Source organism: Oncorhynchus tshawytscha, unplaced genomic scaffold (genome assembly GCF_018296145.1).
Source record: "Oncorhynchus tshawytscha isolate Ot180627B unplaced genomic scaffold, Otsh_v2.0 Un_contig_325_pilon_pilon, whole genome shotgun sequence".
NCBI classification, from domain to species: Eukaryota; Metazoa; Chordata; class Actinopteri; order Salmoniformes; family Salmonidae; genus Oncorhynchus; species Oncorhynchus tshawytscha.
In genome coordinates this window covers 73,818-89,769 of record NW_024609246.1, presented here as the reverse complement: position 1 = coordinate 89,769, position 15,952 = coordinate 73,818, and the positions used below count along the sequence as shown (strand labels likewise).

The window sequence follows — 15,952 nt, the reverse complement described above, 5'->3', positions numbered from 1 at the left end:
CGGATACAGTCTCTTACGACGTTCATTTATCTCCTTTGGAAATTGGTCATTGAGACTGAATTTGGTCCCTTGAAGCTCCCTTCCTCTGCTTTTGATCAGCTCCTTTTGTTGGTAGTGTTCAAATTTTGCAATGATCGGTCGGGGACCCTTGGTCTTGTAGCTCTGAGCTCCAAGTCTGTGTGCTCGGTGGAAAGCCACCTTGTTTACAGTCTCTATAGGAAGTTTCAATGCGGATTTCATGAATTCTCTGATTGCGCCCTCTGGATTATTAGATGCGTCCTCAGGAATACCAGAAAAAAATAGATTTTCACGCTATGACTTTGTATGTCTAGTAGCGTCTCCTTCATCACCCTGTGTTCCCTGAGTAGACAATCCATGTTGGAATCGTGGATTTTTACCTTGGTTGTGAGTGTCTTGTTTTCTCTTTGGAGCCTGAGAATTTCACCGTGCCTGAACTCCAAACTCCCCCTCAGCTCTGCTACCTCCTCACACAACTTTTCCATTGTTGCATAGATTCCAGCCAGAGCACTAGCCTCTACCTCAATGGTAAGTAAATCGTCCGTGTCTGTAGATGAATCTGTTTTTCTTTGTTTTGTTGGGTTAAAGTTATTTTGTGAGGTGGTCAGATCTTTCCATGAGGGAGTATGTTGTTCCTACATAGTGTAAAGCTGTTGGTACTCGTTGATTTCCCCCAGGATCTGCTTGGTATCCAGATTGGCTCTTTACTACAACCAGTTGTTTTACGAAAAGATAACAATGAGTCTTTCCCACGACGATGACAGTTGTCTGTAGTACAGCCAGCTAACACTTGCGGAATCCACGCAAAAAAAAGGAACACAAACTTGCAGTCCCAGCCATAAAGGCTAACTGCGTTGTGGAATCCTTAGTAACACAACTTTAGTTCGGATTAAAATCAATTTAATGAAAAAGTTTTAATGTAAACAACAAACTGAGTGTAGACAGTACAGTGTCCTGTTGCACGCTCTGATGACGTTTCTCTCTCGTCAGCTAAGTGCTGTTATTGTGAAGTGGAAACATCTAGGAGCAATCATGGCAATAACAGAAGTGATAGACCACACAAACTCACAGAACGGGACTGTCTGTCCTCAGTTGCAACACTCACCACCAAATTCCAAATTTTCTCTGGAAGCAACGTCAGCACAATAACTAATGCTAATAACTAATAACTTAATGCCATGGCATACAATTACATTTTAGACGATTCTGTGCTTTCAACTTTGTGGCAACAGTTTGGGGAAGGCCTTTTCCTGTTTCAGCATGATAATACCCCCATGCACAAAGCAAGGTCCATACAGAAATGATTTGTCGATAACGGAAGAACTTGACTGACCTGCACAGAACCCTGATCTCAACCCCATCGAACACCTTTGGGATGAATTGGAACAAAGACTGCAAACCAGGCCTAATCACACAACATCAGTGCCCGATCTCACTAATGCTCTTGTGGCTGAATGGAAGTGAGTCCTTGCAGCAATGTTCCAACATCTAGTGGAAAGCCTTCCCAGAAGAGTGGATGCTGTTATGGCAGCAAAGGGAGGACCAACTCCATATGGATGTCCATGATTTTGGAATGAGATGTTTGATGCTTCTACACCTGCATTGCTTGCTGTTTGGGGTTTTAGGCTGGGTTTCTGTACAGCACTTTGAGATATCAGCTGATGTACGAAGGGCTATATAAATAAATTTGATTTGATTTGATGAGCAGGTGTCCACATACTTTTGGCCATGTAGTGTAAATAATGCTGTACATTATGGTCTGACCAGGAACCAATTGTAGTTACTGAAGTTCCCCTGGGCGCTGACGTGAGAAGGCTTGGACCCTGGCATGGGGAACATCTCAATTGCATACTCCGTGCGTCCTCTCTCGTCTCCTTCTCAAAACCTACTTGAGGAAAAGGTCAGAGGGGAGGGACATCTGGGTTTGTCAATCAATGGGTTTTGAGAAGGAGATGAGGAGAGAGGACGCAAGGAGTATGCAATTTAAATGTTTCCCATGCCAGGGTCCAAGCCTCTTCACCTCACCGCCCAGGGGAACTTCAGTAACTACTAGGGTTGTTCAGTAACTACTAGGGTTGTTGAGGGACTGTGTTCTCTAAAGAAGGATGCTGAGGGACTGTGTTCTCTAAAGAAGGATGCTGAGAGAATGCGTTCTCTCCAGAGGGTTGCTGAGGGACTGTGTTCTCTCCAGAGGGTTGCCGAGGGACTGGGTTCTCTCCAGAGGATTGCCGAGGGACTGTGTTCTCTACAGAGGGTTGCCGAGGGACTGAGTTCTCGCCAGAGGGTTGCCGAGGGACTGAGTTCTCTCCAGAGGATTGCAGAGGGACTGTGTTCTCTCCAGAGGGTTGCTGAGGGACTGTGTGCTCTCCAGAGTTCCGCTGGTGGTCAAGACCTCACAGGCAGCCAGCTCATGGTACAGAGCATTCAGAACCTCCAGAATGTGGTCTTTCCCTGAGAGAGAGGAGATAGATGGTTTATATCTATGTTATTGGTTAAAGAGACTCTGAGAGAGAGGGGAGATAAAACATATATATATCTCTCCTAAGGCAGTCTCTTTATCCAATAAAATATACAGTACTAGTCAAATGTTTCGACAAACCTACACATTCAAGGGTTCATTTTTTATTTGTACTATTTTCTACATTGTAGAATAATTGTGAAGACATCAAAACTATGAAATAACACATATGGAATCATATCGCAAACAAAAAAGAAACAGACAGAACCTCACCCAGAGAGCTGTGCATGTCAGTGTGTTAGACAGAAACCTCACCCAGAGAGCTGCACATGTCAGTGTTAGACAGACAGAATCTCACCCAGAGAGCTGTACATGTCAGTGTGTTAGAGAGAGAGAACCTCACCCAGAGAGCTGTACATGTCAGTGTGTTAGACAGACAGAATCTCACCCAGAGAGCTGTACATGTCAGTGTGGTTAGACAGACAGAATCTCACCCAGAGAGCTGTGCATGTAAGTGTTAGAGAGAGAGAACCTCACCCAGAGAGCTGTACATGTCAGTGTGGTTAGACAGACAGAACCTCACCCAGAGAGCTGTACATGTCAGTGTGTTAGACAGAGAGAACCTCACCCAGAGAGCTGCACATGTCAGTGTGTTAGACAGATAGAACCTCACCCAGAGAGCTGCACATATCAGTGTGTTAGACAGACAGAACCTCACCCAGAGAGCTGTGCATGTCAGTGTGTTAGAGAACCTCACCCAGAGAGCTGTGTACCTTTAACCACACTGCTAACCCTAATGCCTAACCCTAACCCTAATGCCTAACCCTAACCATAATGCCTAATACTAACCCTAATGCCTAACCCATAACCCTAATGCCTAACCCTAATGCCTAGCCCTAATGCCAAGTTTACCAAGATGGCTTAGCAGTTCAGACGTCTTTTGTCCTCGTCTTGTCGTGTTTTGTATATATATATATATATTTACAACTTTTTTCACATACATTTTATTTTTATTTTCCATCAAATCATCTTCAAAACACTCTCCTGCAACCCGCCTCGCCAATTTATATTTATAAAAAAATATTATTTACCTCAAATCTGTAATCCTCCAAGAAGCTAGCCAGAAACTCCAAGAAGCTAGCCAGAAACTAGCCAGCAGCTAGCCCAGAAGCTAATCCAGAAGCTAATCAGAAGCTAGTTCAGAAGCTAGTTAGCTTCTTTACTGGCAAATCGTTAGTATTCAGCTAACCACGGTTTGTGGTCATCAGCTATCCTTTAGCTCGAAAATCTATTGTTTTGTACGGCGCAGCGCGGCTCGGAACGGAACATACCGGACCAATTTTTCTCTCCATGTCCCTGGATTTCAACTGCTCTCTGGACATTCATACCCGGATCTCACAGCTAGCTAGCTGTGTGACTATCGGCTTTCGTCGATTCCGGCGCAAACATCAATTATCCCGGAGCTAGCCAGCTCCGTCAATCACTCCTGAGTTCCATCGATCACTCCTGGGCCGCAGTCACCTATCCGGACCCGTTTTACTGCCTACGCGGAGCCCCACCGGGCCTTCACAACTGGACTGCCGACGTTCTCTACCCGAAGGATTTCCGGCTGGCTCCTCCGTCGCGACGTTACCTGAACGCCCATCTGTGGCCTGCTAACCGTTAGCTGTCTTACCGGCTGCTATCTGAATAGACAATCGGACAATTTATTTATTTGTATTATTATTATGTTTTCTTCTTGGGCCTCTATAGCTATATCTATTGTTTTTATTTTTGTTGTTGTTGTGTTATTTGGATTAATCCCCTCTACCACACGGAACCCCACTAATCTACTGATGGAACGCAAGAGGTGGCTAACAACAGACCTCCATCCTATGCTAGCTTGCTACCGATGGCGTGGCTAGCTGTCTAAATCGCCGTGACCCCCAACCAACCTCTCCACTCACTGGACCCTTTTGATCACTCGACTAAGCATGCCTCTCCTTAATGTCAATATGTCTTGTCCATTGCTGTTCTGGTTAGTGTATATTGGCTTATTTCACTGTACAGCCTCTAGTCCTGCTCACTATACCTTATCCAACCTATTAGTTCCACCACCCACACATGCAATGACATCTCCTGGTTTCAATGATGTTTCTAGAGACAATATCTCTCTCTTCACCACTCAATACCTAGGTTTACCTCCACTGTATTCACATCCTACCATACCTTTGTCTGTACATTATACCTTGATGCTATTTTATCGCCCCCAGAAACCTCCTTTTACTCTCTGTTCCAGACGTTCTAGACGACCAATTCTTATTGGTTTTAGCCGCACCCTTATTCTACTCCTCCTATGTTCCTCTGGCGATGTAGAGGTGAATCCAGGCCCTGCAGTGCCTAGCTCCACTCCTATTCCCCAGGCGCTCTCTTTTGACGACTTCTGTAACCGTAATAGCCTTGGTTTCATGCATGTTAACATTAGCCTCCTCCCTAAGTTTGTTCTATTCACTGCTTTAGCACACTCTGACAACCCGGATGTTCTAGCTGTGTCTGAATCCTGGCTTAGGGAGACCACCAAAAATTCAGAAATTTTAATTCCAAACTACAACATTTTCAGACAAGATAGAACTGCCAAAGGGGGCGGTGTTGCAATCTACTGCAAAGATAGCCTGCAGAGTTCTGTCCTACTATCCAGGTCTGTACCCAAACAATTTGAACTTCTACATTTAAAAATTCACCTCTCTAAAAACAAGTCTCTCACCGTTGCCGCCTGCTATAGACCACCCTGTGCCCCCAGCTGTGCTCTGACACCATATGTGAACTGATTGCCCCCATCTATCTTCAGAGCTCGTGCTGCTAGGCGACCTAAACTGGAACATGCTGAACACCCCAGCCATCCTACAATCTAAACTTGATGCCCTCAATCTCACACAAATTATCAATGAACCTACCAGGTACCTCCCCAAAGCCTTAAACACGGGCACCCTCATAGATATCATCCTAACCAACTTCCCCTCTAAATACACCTCTGCTGTCTTCAACCAAGATCTCAGCGATCACTGCCTCATTGCCTGCATCCGTAATGGGTCAGCGGTCAAACGACCTCCACTCATCACTGTAAAACGCTCCCTGAAACACTTCAGCGAGCAGGCCTTTCTGATCGACCTGGCCGGGGTATCCTGGAAGGATATTGATCTCATCCCGTCAGTAGAGGATGCCTGGATATTTTTTTTAAATGCCTTCCTAACCATCTTAAATAAACATGCCCCATTCAAGAAATGTAGAACCAGGAACAGATATAGCCCTTGGTTCTCCCCAGACCTGACTGCCCTTAACCAACACAAAAACATCCTATGGCATTCTGCATTAGCATCGAACAGCCCCCGTGATATGCAGCTGTTCAGGGAAGCTAGAAACCATTATACACAGGCAGTTAGAAAAGCCAAGGCTAGCTTTTTCAAGCAGAAATTTGCTTCCTGCAACACTAACTCAAAAAAGTTCTGGGACACTGTAAAGTCCATGGAGAATAAGAACACCTCCTCCCAACATCTTCAGATGTTCTGAAAGAGCTGCAAAACCTGGACCCCTACAAATCAGCCGGGCTAGACAATCTGGACCCTTTCTTTCTAAAATGATCTGCTGAAATTGTTGCCACCCCTATTACTAGCCTGTTCAACCTCTCTTTCGTGTTGTCTGAGATTCCCAAAGATTGGAAAGCAGCTACGGTCATCCCCCTCTTCAAAGGGGGGGACACTCTTGACCCAAACTGCTACAGACCTATATCTATCCTACCATGCCTTTCTAAGGTCTTCGAAAGCCAAGTCAACAAACAGATTACCGACCATTTCGAATCTCACCATACCTTCTCTGCTATGCAATCTGGTTTCAGAGCTGGTCATGGGTGCACCTCAGCCACGCTCAAGGTCCTAAACGTCGGCACCAACGATGTTAGGATGAAACAGTCAGAGATCACCAAGCGCCACATAGCTTCTGCGTGTAAATCAGCTAGAAAGATGTGTCGGCATCGAGTAATTGTCTCTGGCCCCCTCCCAGTTAGGGGGAGTGATGAGCTCTACAGCAGAGTCTCACAACTCAATCGCTGGTTGAAAACTGTTTTCTGCCCCTCCCAAAAGTTAGAATTTGTAGATAATTGGCCCTCTTTCTGGGACTCACCCACAAACAGGACCAAGCCTGACCTGCTGAGGAGTGACGGACTCCATCCTAGCTGGATGGGTGCTCTCATCTTATCTACCAACATAGACAGGGCTCTAACTCCTCTAGCTCCACAATGAAATAGGGTGCAGGCCAGGCAGCAGGCTGTTAGCCAGCCTGCTAGCATAGTGGAGTCTGCCACTAGCACAGTCAGTGTAGTCAGCTCAGCTATCACCATTGAGACCGTGTCTGTGCCTCGACCTAGGTTGGGCAAAACTAAACATGGCGGTGTTCGCCTTAGCAATCTCACTAGGATAAAGACCACCTCCATTCCTGTCATTATTGAAAGAGATCATGATACCTCACATCTCAAAATAGGGCTACTTAATGTTAGATCCCTTACTTCAAAGGCAATTATAGTCAATGAACTAATCACTGACCATAATCTTGATGTGATTGGCCTGACTGAAACATGGCTTAAGCCTGATGAATTTACTGTGTTAAATGAGGCCTCACCTCCTGGCTACACTAGTGAACATATCCCCCGTGCATCCCGCAAAGGCGGAGGTGTTGCTAACATTTACGATAGCAAATTTCAATTTACAAACAAAAAAAATACATTTTCGTCTTTTGAGCTTCTAGTCATGAAATCTATGCAGCCTACTCAATCACTTTTTATAGCTACTGTTTACAGGCCTCCTGGGCCATATACAGCGTTCCTCACTGAGTTCCCTGAATTCCTATCGGACCTTGTAGTCATAGCAGATAATATTCTAATCTTTGGTGACTTTAATATTCACATGGAAAAGTCCACAGACCCACTCCAAAAGGCTTTCGGAGCCATCATCGACTCAGTGGGTTTTGTCCAACATGTCTCTGGACCCACTCACTGTCACAGTCATACGCTGGACCTAGTTTTGTCCCATGGAATAAATGTTGTGGATCTTAATGTTTTCCTCATAATCCTGGACTATCGGACCACTATTTTATTACGTTTGCAATTGCAACAAATAATCTGCTCAGACCCCAACCAAGGAACATAAAAAGTTGTGCTATAAATTCACAGACAACACAAAGATTCCTTGATGTCCTTCCAGATTCCCTCTGTCTACCCAAGGACGCCAGAGGACAAAAATCAGTTAACCACCTAACTGAGGAACTCAATTTAACCTTGCGCAATACCCTAGATGCAGTTGCACCCCTAAAAACTAAAAACATTTCTCATAAGAAACTAGCTCCCTGGTACACAGAAAATACCCGAGCTCTGAAGCAAGCTTCCAGAAAATTGGAACGGAAATGGCGCCACACCAAACTGGAAGTCTTCCGACTAGCTTGGAAAGACAGTACCGTGCAGTACCGTAGAGCCCTTACTGCTGCTCGATCATCCTATTTTTCGAACTTAATTGAGGAAAATAAGAACAATCCGAATTTCCTTTTTGATACTGTCGCAAAGCTAACTAAAAAGCAGCATTCCCCAAGAGAGGATGGCTTTCACTTTAGCAGTGATAAATTCATGAACTTCTTTGAGGAAAATATTATGATTATTAGAAAGCAAATTACGGACTCCTCTTTAAATCTGCGTATTCCTTCAAAGCTCAGTTGTCCTGAGTCTGCACAACTCTCCCAGGACCTAGGATCAAGAGAGACGCTCAAGTGTTTTAGTACTATATCTCTTGACACAATGATGAAAATAATCATGGCCTCTAAACCTTCAAGCTGCATACTGGACCCTATTCCAACTAAACTACTGAAAGAGCTGCTTCCTGTGCTTGGCCCTCCTATGTTAAACATAATAAACGGCTCTCTATCCACCGGATGTGTACCAAACTCACTAAAAGTGGCAGTAATAAAGCCTCTCTTGAAAAAGCCAAACCTTGACCCAGAAAATATAAAAAACTATAGGCCTATATCGAATCTTCCATTCCTCTCAAAAATTTTAGAAAAGGCTGTTGCGCAGCAACTTACTGCCTTCCTGAAGACAAACAATGTATACGAAATGCTTCAGTCTGGTTTTAGACCCCATCATAGCACTGAGACGGCACTTGTGAAGGTGGTAAATGACATTTTAATGGCATCGGACCGAGGCTCTGCATCTGTCCTCGTGCTCCTAGACCTTAGTGCTGCTTTTGATACCATCGATCACCACATTCTTTTGGAGAGATTGGAAACCCAAATTGGTCTACACGGACAAGTTCTGGCCTGGTTTAGATCTTATCTGTCGGAAAGATATCAGTTTGTCTCTGTGAATGGTTTGTCCTCTGACAAATCAACTGTAAATTTCGGTGTTCCTCAAGGTTCCGTTTTGGGACCACTATTGTTTTCACTATATATTTTACCTCTTGGGGATGTTATTCGAAAACAAATGTTAACTTTCACTGCTATGCGGATGACACACAGCTGTACATTTCAATGAAACATGGTGAAGACCCAAAATTGCCCTTGCTAGAAGCATGTGTTTCAGACATAAGGAAGTGGATGGCTGCAAACTTTCTACTTTTAAACTCGGACAAAACAGAGATACTTGTTCTAGGTCCCAAGAAACAAAGAGATCTTCTGTTGAATCTGACAATTAATCTTAATGGTTGTACAGTCGTCTCAAATAAAACTGTGAAGGACCTCGGCGTTACTCTGGACCCTGATCTCTCATTTGAAGAACATATAGTTCAAGACCATTTCAAGGACAGCTTTTTTGCTTCTACGTAACATTGCAAAAATCAGAAACTTTCTGTCCAAAAATGACGCAGAAAAATTGATCCATGCTTTTGTCACTTCTAGGTTAGACTACTGCAATGCTCTACTTTCCGGCTACCCGGATAAAGCCCTAAATAAACTTCAGTTCGTACTAAATACGGCTGCTCGAATTCTGACCAGAACCAAAAAATTTGAACATATTACTCCAGTGCTAGCCTCTCTACACTGGCTTCCTGTCAAAGCAAGTGCTGATTTCAAGGTTTTACTGCTAACCTACAAAGCATTACATGGGCTTGCTCCTACCTATCTCTCTGATTTGGTCCTGCCGTACATACCTACACGTACGCTACGGTAACAAGACGCAGGCCTCCTAATTGTCCCTAGAATTTCTAAGCAAACAGCTGGAGGCAGGGCTTTCTCCTATAGAGCTCCATTTTTATGGAACGGTCTGCCTACCCATGTCAGAGACGCAAACTCGGTCTCAACCGTTAAGTCTTTACTGAAGACTCATCTCTTCAGTGGGTCATATGATTGAGTGTAGTCTGGCCCAGGAGTGGGAAGGTGAACGGAAAGGCTCTGGAGCAACGAACCGCCCTTGCTGTCTCTGCCTGGCCGGTTCCCCTCTTCCCACTGGGATTCTCTGCCTCTAACCCTATTACAGGGGCTGAGTCACTGGCTTACTGGGGCTCTCTCTTGCCGTCCCTGGAAGGGGTGCGTCACCTGATCGGGTTGATTCACTGATGTGGTCATCCTGTCTGGGATGGCGCCCCCCCTTGGGTTGTGCCATGGCGGAGTTCTTTGTGGGCTATACTCAGCCTTGTCTCAGGATGGTAAGTTGGTGGTTGAAGATATCCCTCTAGTGGTGTGGGGGCTGTGCTTTGGCAAAGTGGGTGGGGTTATATCCTTCCTGTTTGGCCCTGTCTGGGGGTGTCCTCGGATGGGGCCACAGTGTCTCCTGACCCCTCCTGTCTCAGCCTCCAGTATTTATGCTGCAGTAGTTAATGTGTCGGGGGGCTAGGGTCAGTTTGTTATATCTGGAGTACCTCTCCTGTCCTATTCGGTGTCCTGTGTGAATCTAAGTGTGCGTTCTCTAATTCTCTCTTTCTCTCTCTCTCTCTCTCTCTCTCGGAGGACCTGAGCCCTAGGACCATGCCCCAGGACTACCTGACATGATGACTCCTTGCTGTCCCCAGTCCACCTGGCCGTGCTGCTGCTCCAGTTCTGCCTTATTATTATACGACCATGCTGGTCATTTATGAACATTTGAACATCTTGGCCATGTTCTGTTATAATCTCCACCCGGCACAGCCAGAAGAGGACTGGCCACCCCACATAGCCTGGTTCCTCTCTAGGTTTCTTCCTAGGTTTTGGCCTTTCTAGGGAGTTTTTCATAGCCACCGTGCTTCTACACCTGCATTGCTTGCTGTTTGGGGTTTTAGGCTGGGTTTCTGTACAGCACTTTGAGATATCAGCTGATGTACGAAGGGCTATATAAATAAATTTGATTTGATTTGATTAAACGATATCTTAACCGCCATCGATAAGAAACATTACTGTGCAGCCCTATTCATTGATCTGGCCAAGGCTTTCGACTCTGTCAATCACCACATCCTCATCGGCAGACTCGACAGCCTTGGTTTCTCAAATGATTGCCTCGCCTGGTACACCAACTACTTCTCTGATAGAATTCAGTTTGTCAAATCGGAGGGTCTGCTGTCCGGACCTCTGGCAGTCTCTATGGGGGTGCCACAGGGTTCAATTCTTGGACCGACTCTCTTCTCTGTATACATCAATGAGGTCGCTCTTGCTGCTGGTGAGTCTCTGATCCACCTCTACGCAGACGACACCATTCTGTATACTTCCGGCCCTTCTTTGGACACTGTGTTAACAACCCTCCAGGCAAGCTTCAATGCCATACAACTCTCCTTCCGTGGCCTCCAATTGCTCTTAAATACAAGTAAAACTAAATACATGCTCTTCAACCAATCGCTACCTGCACCTACCCGCCTGTCCAACATCACTACTCTGGACGGCTCTGACTTAGAATACGTGGACAACTACAAATACTTAGGTGTCTGGTTAGACTGTAAACTCTCTTTCCAGACCCATATCAAACATCTCCAATCCAAAGTTAAATCTAGAATTGGCTTCCTATTTCGCAACAAAGCATCCTTCACTCATGCTGCCAAACATACCCTTGTAAAACTGACCATCCTACCAATCGACTTTGGCGATGTCATTTACAAAATAGCCTCCAATACCCTACTCAACAAATTGGATGCAGTCTATCACAGTGCAATCCGTTTTGTCTCCAAAGCCCCATATACTACCCACCATTGCGACCTGTACGCTCTCGTTGGCTGGCCCTTGCTTCATACTCGTCGCCAAACCCACTGGCTCCATGTCATCTACAAGACCCTGCTAGGTAAAGTCCCCCCTTATCTCAGCTCGCTGGTCACCATAGCATCTCCCACCTGTAGCACACGCTCCAGCAGGTATATCTCTCTAGTCACCCCCAAAACCAATTCTTTCTTTGGCTGCCTCTCCTTCCAGTTCTCTGCTGCCAATGACTGGAACGAACTAAAAAATCTCTGAAACTGGAAACACTTATCTCCCTCACTAGCTTTAAGCACCAACTGTCAGAGCAGCTCACAGATTACTGCACCTGTACATAGCCCACCTACAATTTAGCCCAAACAACTACCTCTTTCCCAACTGTATTTAATTAATTAATTTATCTTGCTCATTTGCACCCCATTATTTTTATTTCTACTTTGCACATTCTTCCATTACAAAACTACCATTCCAGTGTTTTACTTGCTATATTGTATTTACTTTGCCACCATGGCCTTTTTTGCCTTTACCTCCCTTCTCACCTCATTTGCTCACATTGTATATAGACTTGTTTATACTGTATTATTGACTGTATGTTTGTTTTACTCCATGTGTAACTCTGTGTCGTTGTATCTGTCGAACTGCTTTGCCTTATCTTGGCCAGGTCGCAATTGTAAATGAGAACTTGTTCTCAACTTGCCTACCAGGTTAAATAAAGGTTAAATAAATAAATAAATAAGAGCATATGCTAAATGACAAAAATGTCAAATTTTAATATTTTACATATAGATCTCATATTACTGTATTGAATACATTTTTTATTAAACATTTTTTTAACGTCACAAAGTATCATTTCTACAGTTCTTTATCAAAAATGTAGTGCAGGCGGATAAATAGCATTTAGCAAAAAACAAAACAATTATTTTACTCTGAAATCAATTGATCAATTTTAAACAAATACATGTCTGTCATTGAAAACCCCATGCCATGATTAATTAGTGAAAAAACACACTAATCCATTTCACAAGTTATTTAAACAATAAAAGCAAATTGACCAAATATACCATATTTCCATTCTGAAAATGGATATATAGATTTTCTGGGAAAAAAACGCAATTTATAGTCAGTCCCTCCAGGATTCTGCAAAGATATTTTTGATATCTGCGTGCTAAAATGCTTGATTTTACTGCTGCAATTATGACATTTTGCATGGCAATAAGCAATGACTTTGTCCAAATTGTCACGAAAATGTGCTGATGAGGGAAAAAGTTAGTTGCCGTGTACCCTGATTGAACCATATTATGAGGTAATGTGGGTTGATTGGTTGAAATTGCGAGCCCTCTTTTTGTACTGTGGCGATGGGTCATGCAATAAAATTGCGATGATTAGACTCCGTTATGCTGAAATAGTCTGGTGATTGGTCAAATATGCCCTTTCATAATATACGAGGAATTGTTGAGTTTGTAAAAAACTTGGCAATCGCAGAGTCCTGGAGGAGTTTACTGCTTGTAAAGTATTTATCTTATTCTTGATGATTCACATGTTGTTATTGGTGTGTAGTGATGTTTCATATGTTGCTATTGGTGTGTTGTGATGTTTCACATGTTGTTATTGGTGTGTAGTGATGTTTCACATGTTGTTATTGGTGTGTAGTGATGTTTCATATGTTGCTATTGGTGTGTTGTGATGTTTCACATGTTGTTATTGGTGTGTAGTGATGTTTCACATGTTGTTATTGGTGTGTAGTGATGATGTTTCATATGTTGTTATTGGTGTGTAGTGTTTCACATGTTGTTATTGGTGTGTGTGATGTTTCACATGTTGTTATTGGTGTGTAGTGATGTTTCACATGTTGTTATTGGTGTGTAGTGATTTTCACATGTTGTTATTGGTGTTTCACATGTTGTTATTGGTGTGTAGTGATGTTTCACATGTTGTTATTGGTGTGTAGTGATGATCATGTTTCATATGTTGTTATTGGTGTGTAGTGATGTTTCACATGTTGTTATTGGTGTGTAGTGATGTTTCACATGTTGTTATTGGTGTGTAGTGATGTTTCACATGTTGTTATTGGTGTGTAGTGATGTTTCACATGTTGTTATTGGTTGGTGTGTTTCATTGGTGTGTAGTGATGTTTCACATGTTGTTATTGGTGTGTAGTGATGATCATGTTTCATATGTTGTTATTGGTGTGTAGTGATGTTTCACATGTTGTTATTGGTGTGTAGTGATGTTTCACATGTTGTTATTGGTGTGTAGTGATGTTTCACATGTTGTTATTGGTGTGTAGTGATGTTTCACATGTTGTTATTGGTGTGTGTTTCACATGTTGTTATTGGTGTGTAGTTGTTATTGAGTGATGTTTCATATGTTGTTATTGGTGTGTAGTGATGTTTCACATGTTGTTGTTGGTGTGTAGTGATGTTTCACATGTTGTTATTGGTGTGTAGTGATGTTTCACATGTTGTTATTGGTGTGTTGTGATGTTTCACATGTTGTTATTGGTGTGTAGTGATGTTTCACATGTTGTTATTGGTGTGTAGTGATGTTTCACATGTTGTTATTGGTGTGTAGTGATGTTTATGTTTCATATGTTGTTTTTGGTGTGTAGTGATGATCATGTTTCATATGTTGTTATTCGTGTGTAGGGATGTTTCACATGTTGTTATTGGTGTGTAGTGATGTTTCACATGTTGTTATTGGTGTGTAGTGATGATCATGTTTCATATGTTGTTATTGGTGTGTTTCAGTGATTGTGTTCACATGTTTCACATGTTGTTATTGGTGTAGTGATGTTTTCACATGTTGTTATTGGTGTGTAGTGATGTTTCACATGTTGTTATTGGTGTGTAGTGATGTTGATCACATGTTGTTATTGGTGTGTAGTGATGTTTCATGTTGTTATTGGTGTGTAGTGATGTTTCACATGTTGTTATTGGTGTGTAGTGATGTTTCACATGTTGTTATTGGTGTGTAGTGATGATCATGTTTCATATGTTGTTATTGGTGTGTAGTGATGTTTCACATGTTGTTATTGGTGTGTAGGGATGTTTTATTGGTGTGTATGTTGTTATTGGTGTGTAGTGATGTTTCACATGTTGTTATTGGTGTGTAGTGATGATTGTTTCATATGTTGTTATTGGTGTGTAGTGATGTTTCACATGTTGTTATTGGTGTGTAGGATATTTCACATGTTGTTATTGGTGGGTAGTGATGTTTCATATGTTGTTATTGGTGTGTAGTGATGTTTCACATGTTGTTATTGGTGTGTAGGGATATTTCACATGTTGTTATTGGTGGGTAGTGATGTTTCACATGTTGTTACTGGTGTGTAGTGATGTTTCGCATGTTGTTATTGGTGTGTAGTGATGTTTCACATGTTGTTATTGGTGTGTAGTGATGTTTATGTTTCATATGTTGTTTTTGGTGTGTAGTGATGATCATGTTTCATATGTTGTTATTGGTGTGTAGTGATGTTTCACATGTTGTTATTGGTGTGTAGTGATGTTTCACATGTTGTTATTGGTGTGTAGTGATGATCATGTTTCACATGTTGTTATTGGTGTGTAGTGATGTTTCACATGTTGTTATTGGTGTGTAGTGATGTTTCACATGTTGTTATTGGTGTGTAGTGATGTTTCACATGTTGTTATTGGTGTGTAGTGATGTTTCACATGTTGTTATTGGTGTGCAGTGATGATCATGTTTCATATGTTGTTATTGGTGTGTAGTGATGTTTCACATGTTGTTATTGGTGTGTTTCACATGTTGTTATTGGGATGTTTCACATGTTGTTATTGGTGTGTAGTGATGTTTCACATGTTGTTATTGGTGTGTAGTGATGATCATGTTTCATATGTTGTTATTGGTGTGTAGGGATGTTTCACATGTTGTTATTGGTGTGTAGTGATGTTTCACATGTTGTTATTGGTGTGTAGTGATGATCATGTTTCATATGTTGTTATTGGTGTGTAGTGATGTTTCACATGTTGTTATTGGTGTGTAGTGATGATCATGTTTCATATGTTGTTATTGGTGTGTAGTTTTGTTTCACATGTTGTTATTGGTGTGTAGTGATGTTCATGTTTCACATGTTGTTATTGGTGTGTAGGGATGTTTCACATGTTGTTATTGGTGTGTTGTGATGTTTCACATGTTGTTATTGGTGTGTAGTGATGTTTCACATGTTGTTATTGGTGTGTAGTGATGTTTCATATGTTGCTATTGGTGTGTTGTGATGTTTCACATGTTGTTATTGGTGTGTAGTGATGTTTCACATGTTGTTATTGGTGTGTAGTGATGATCATGTTTCACATG

The 15,952-nt window shown here is 42.6% G+C and overlaps 1 protein-coding gene across 1 annotated transcript in view; it reads right to left on the bottom strand.

Moving 5' to 3' along the window:
* Positions 1-1,999: 1,999 nt before the first annotated feature.
* Positions 2,000-15,952, bottom strand: part of efcc1 (EF-hand and coiled-coil domain containing 1) — a 54,225-nt gene continuing 40,272 nt past the window's right edge. Inside the window, exon 9 of the mRNA XM_042314616.1 lies at positions 2,000-2,469. Within this exon, the coding sequence (XP_042170550.1) occupies positions 2,264-2,469 (206 nt within the window). The 3' untranslated portion in view covers positions 2,000-2,263. The remainder of the gene's footprint in view (positions 2,470-15,952) is intronic.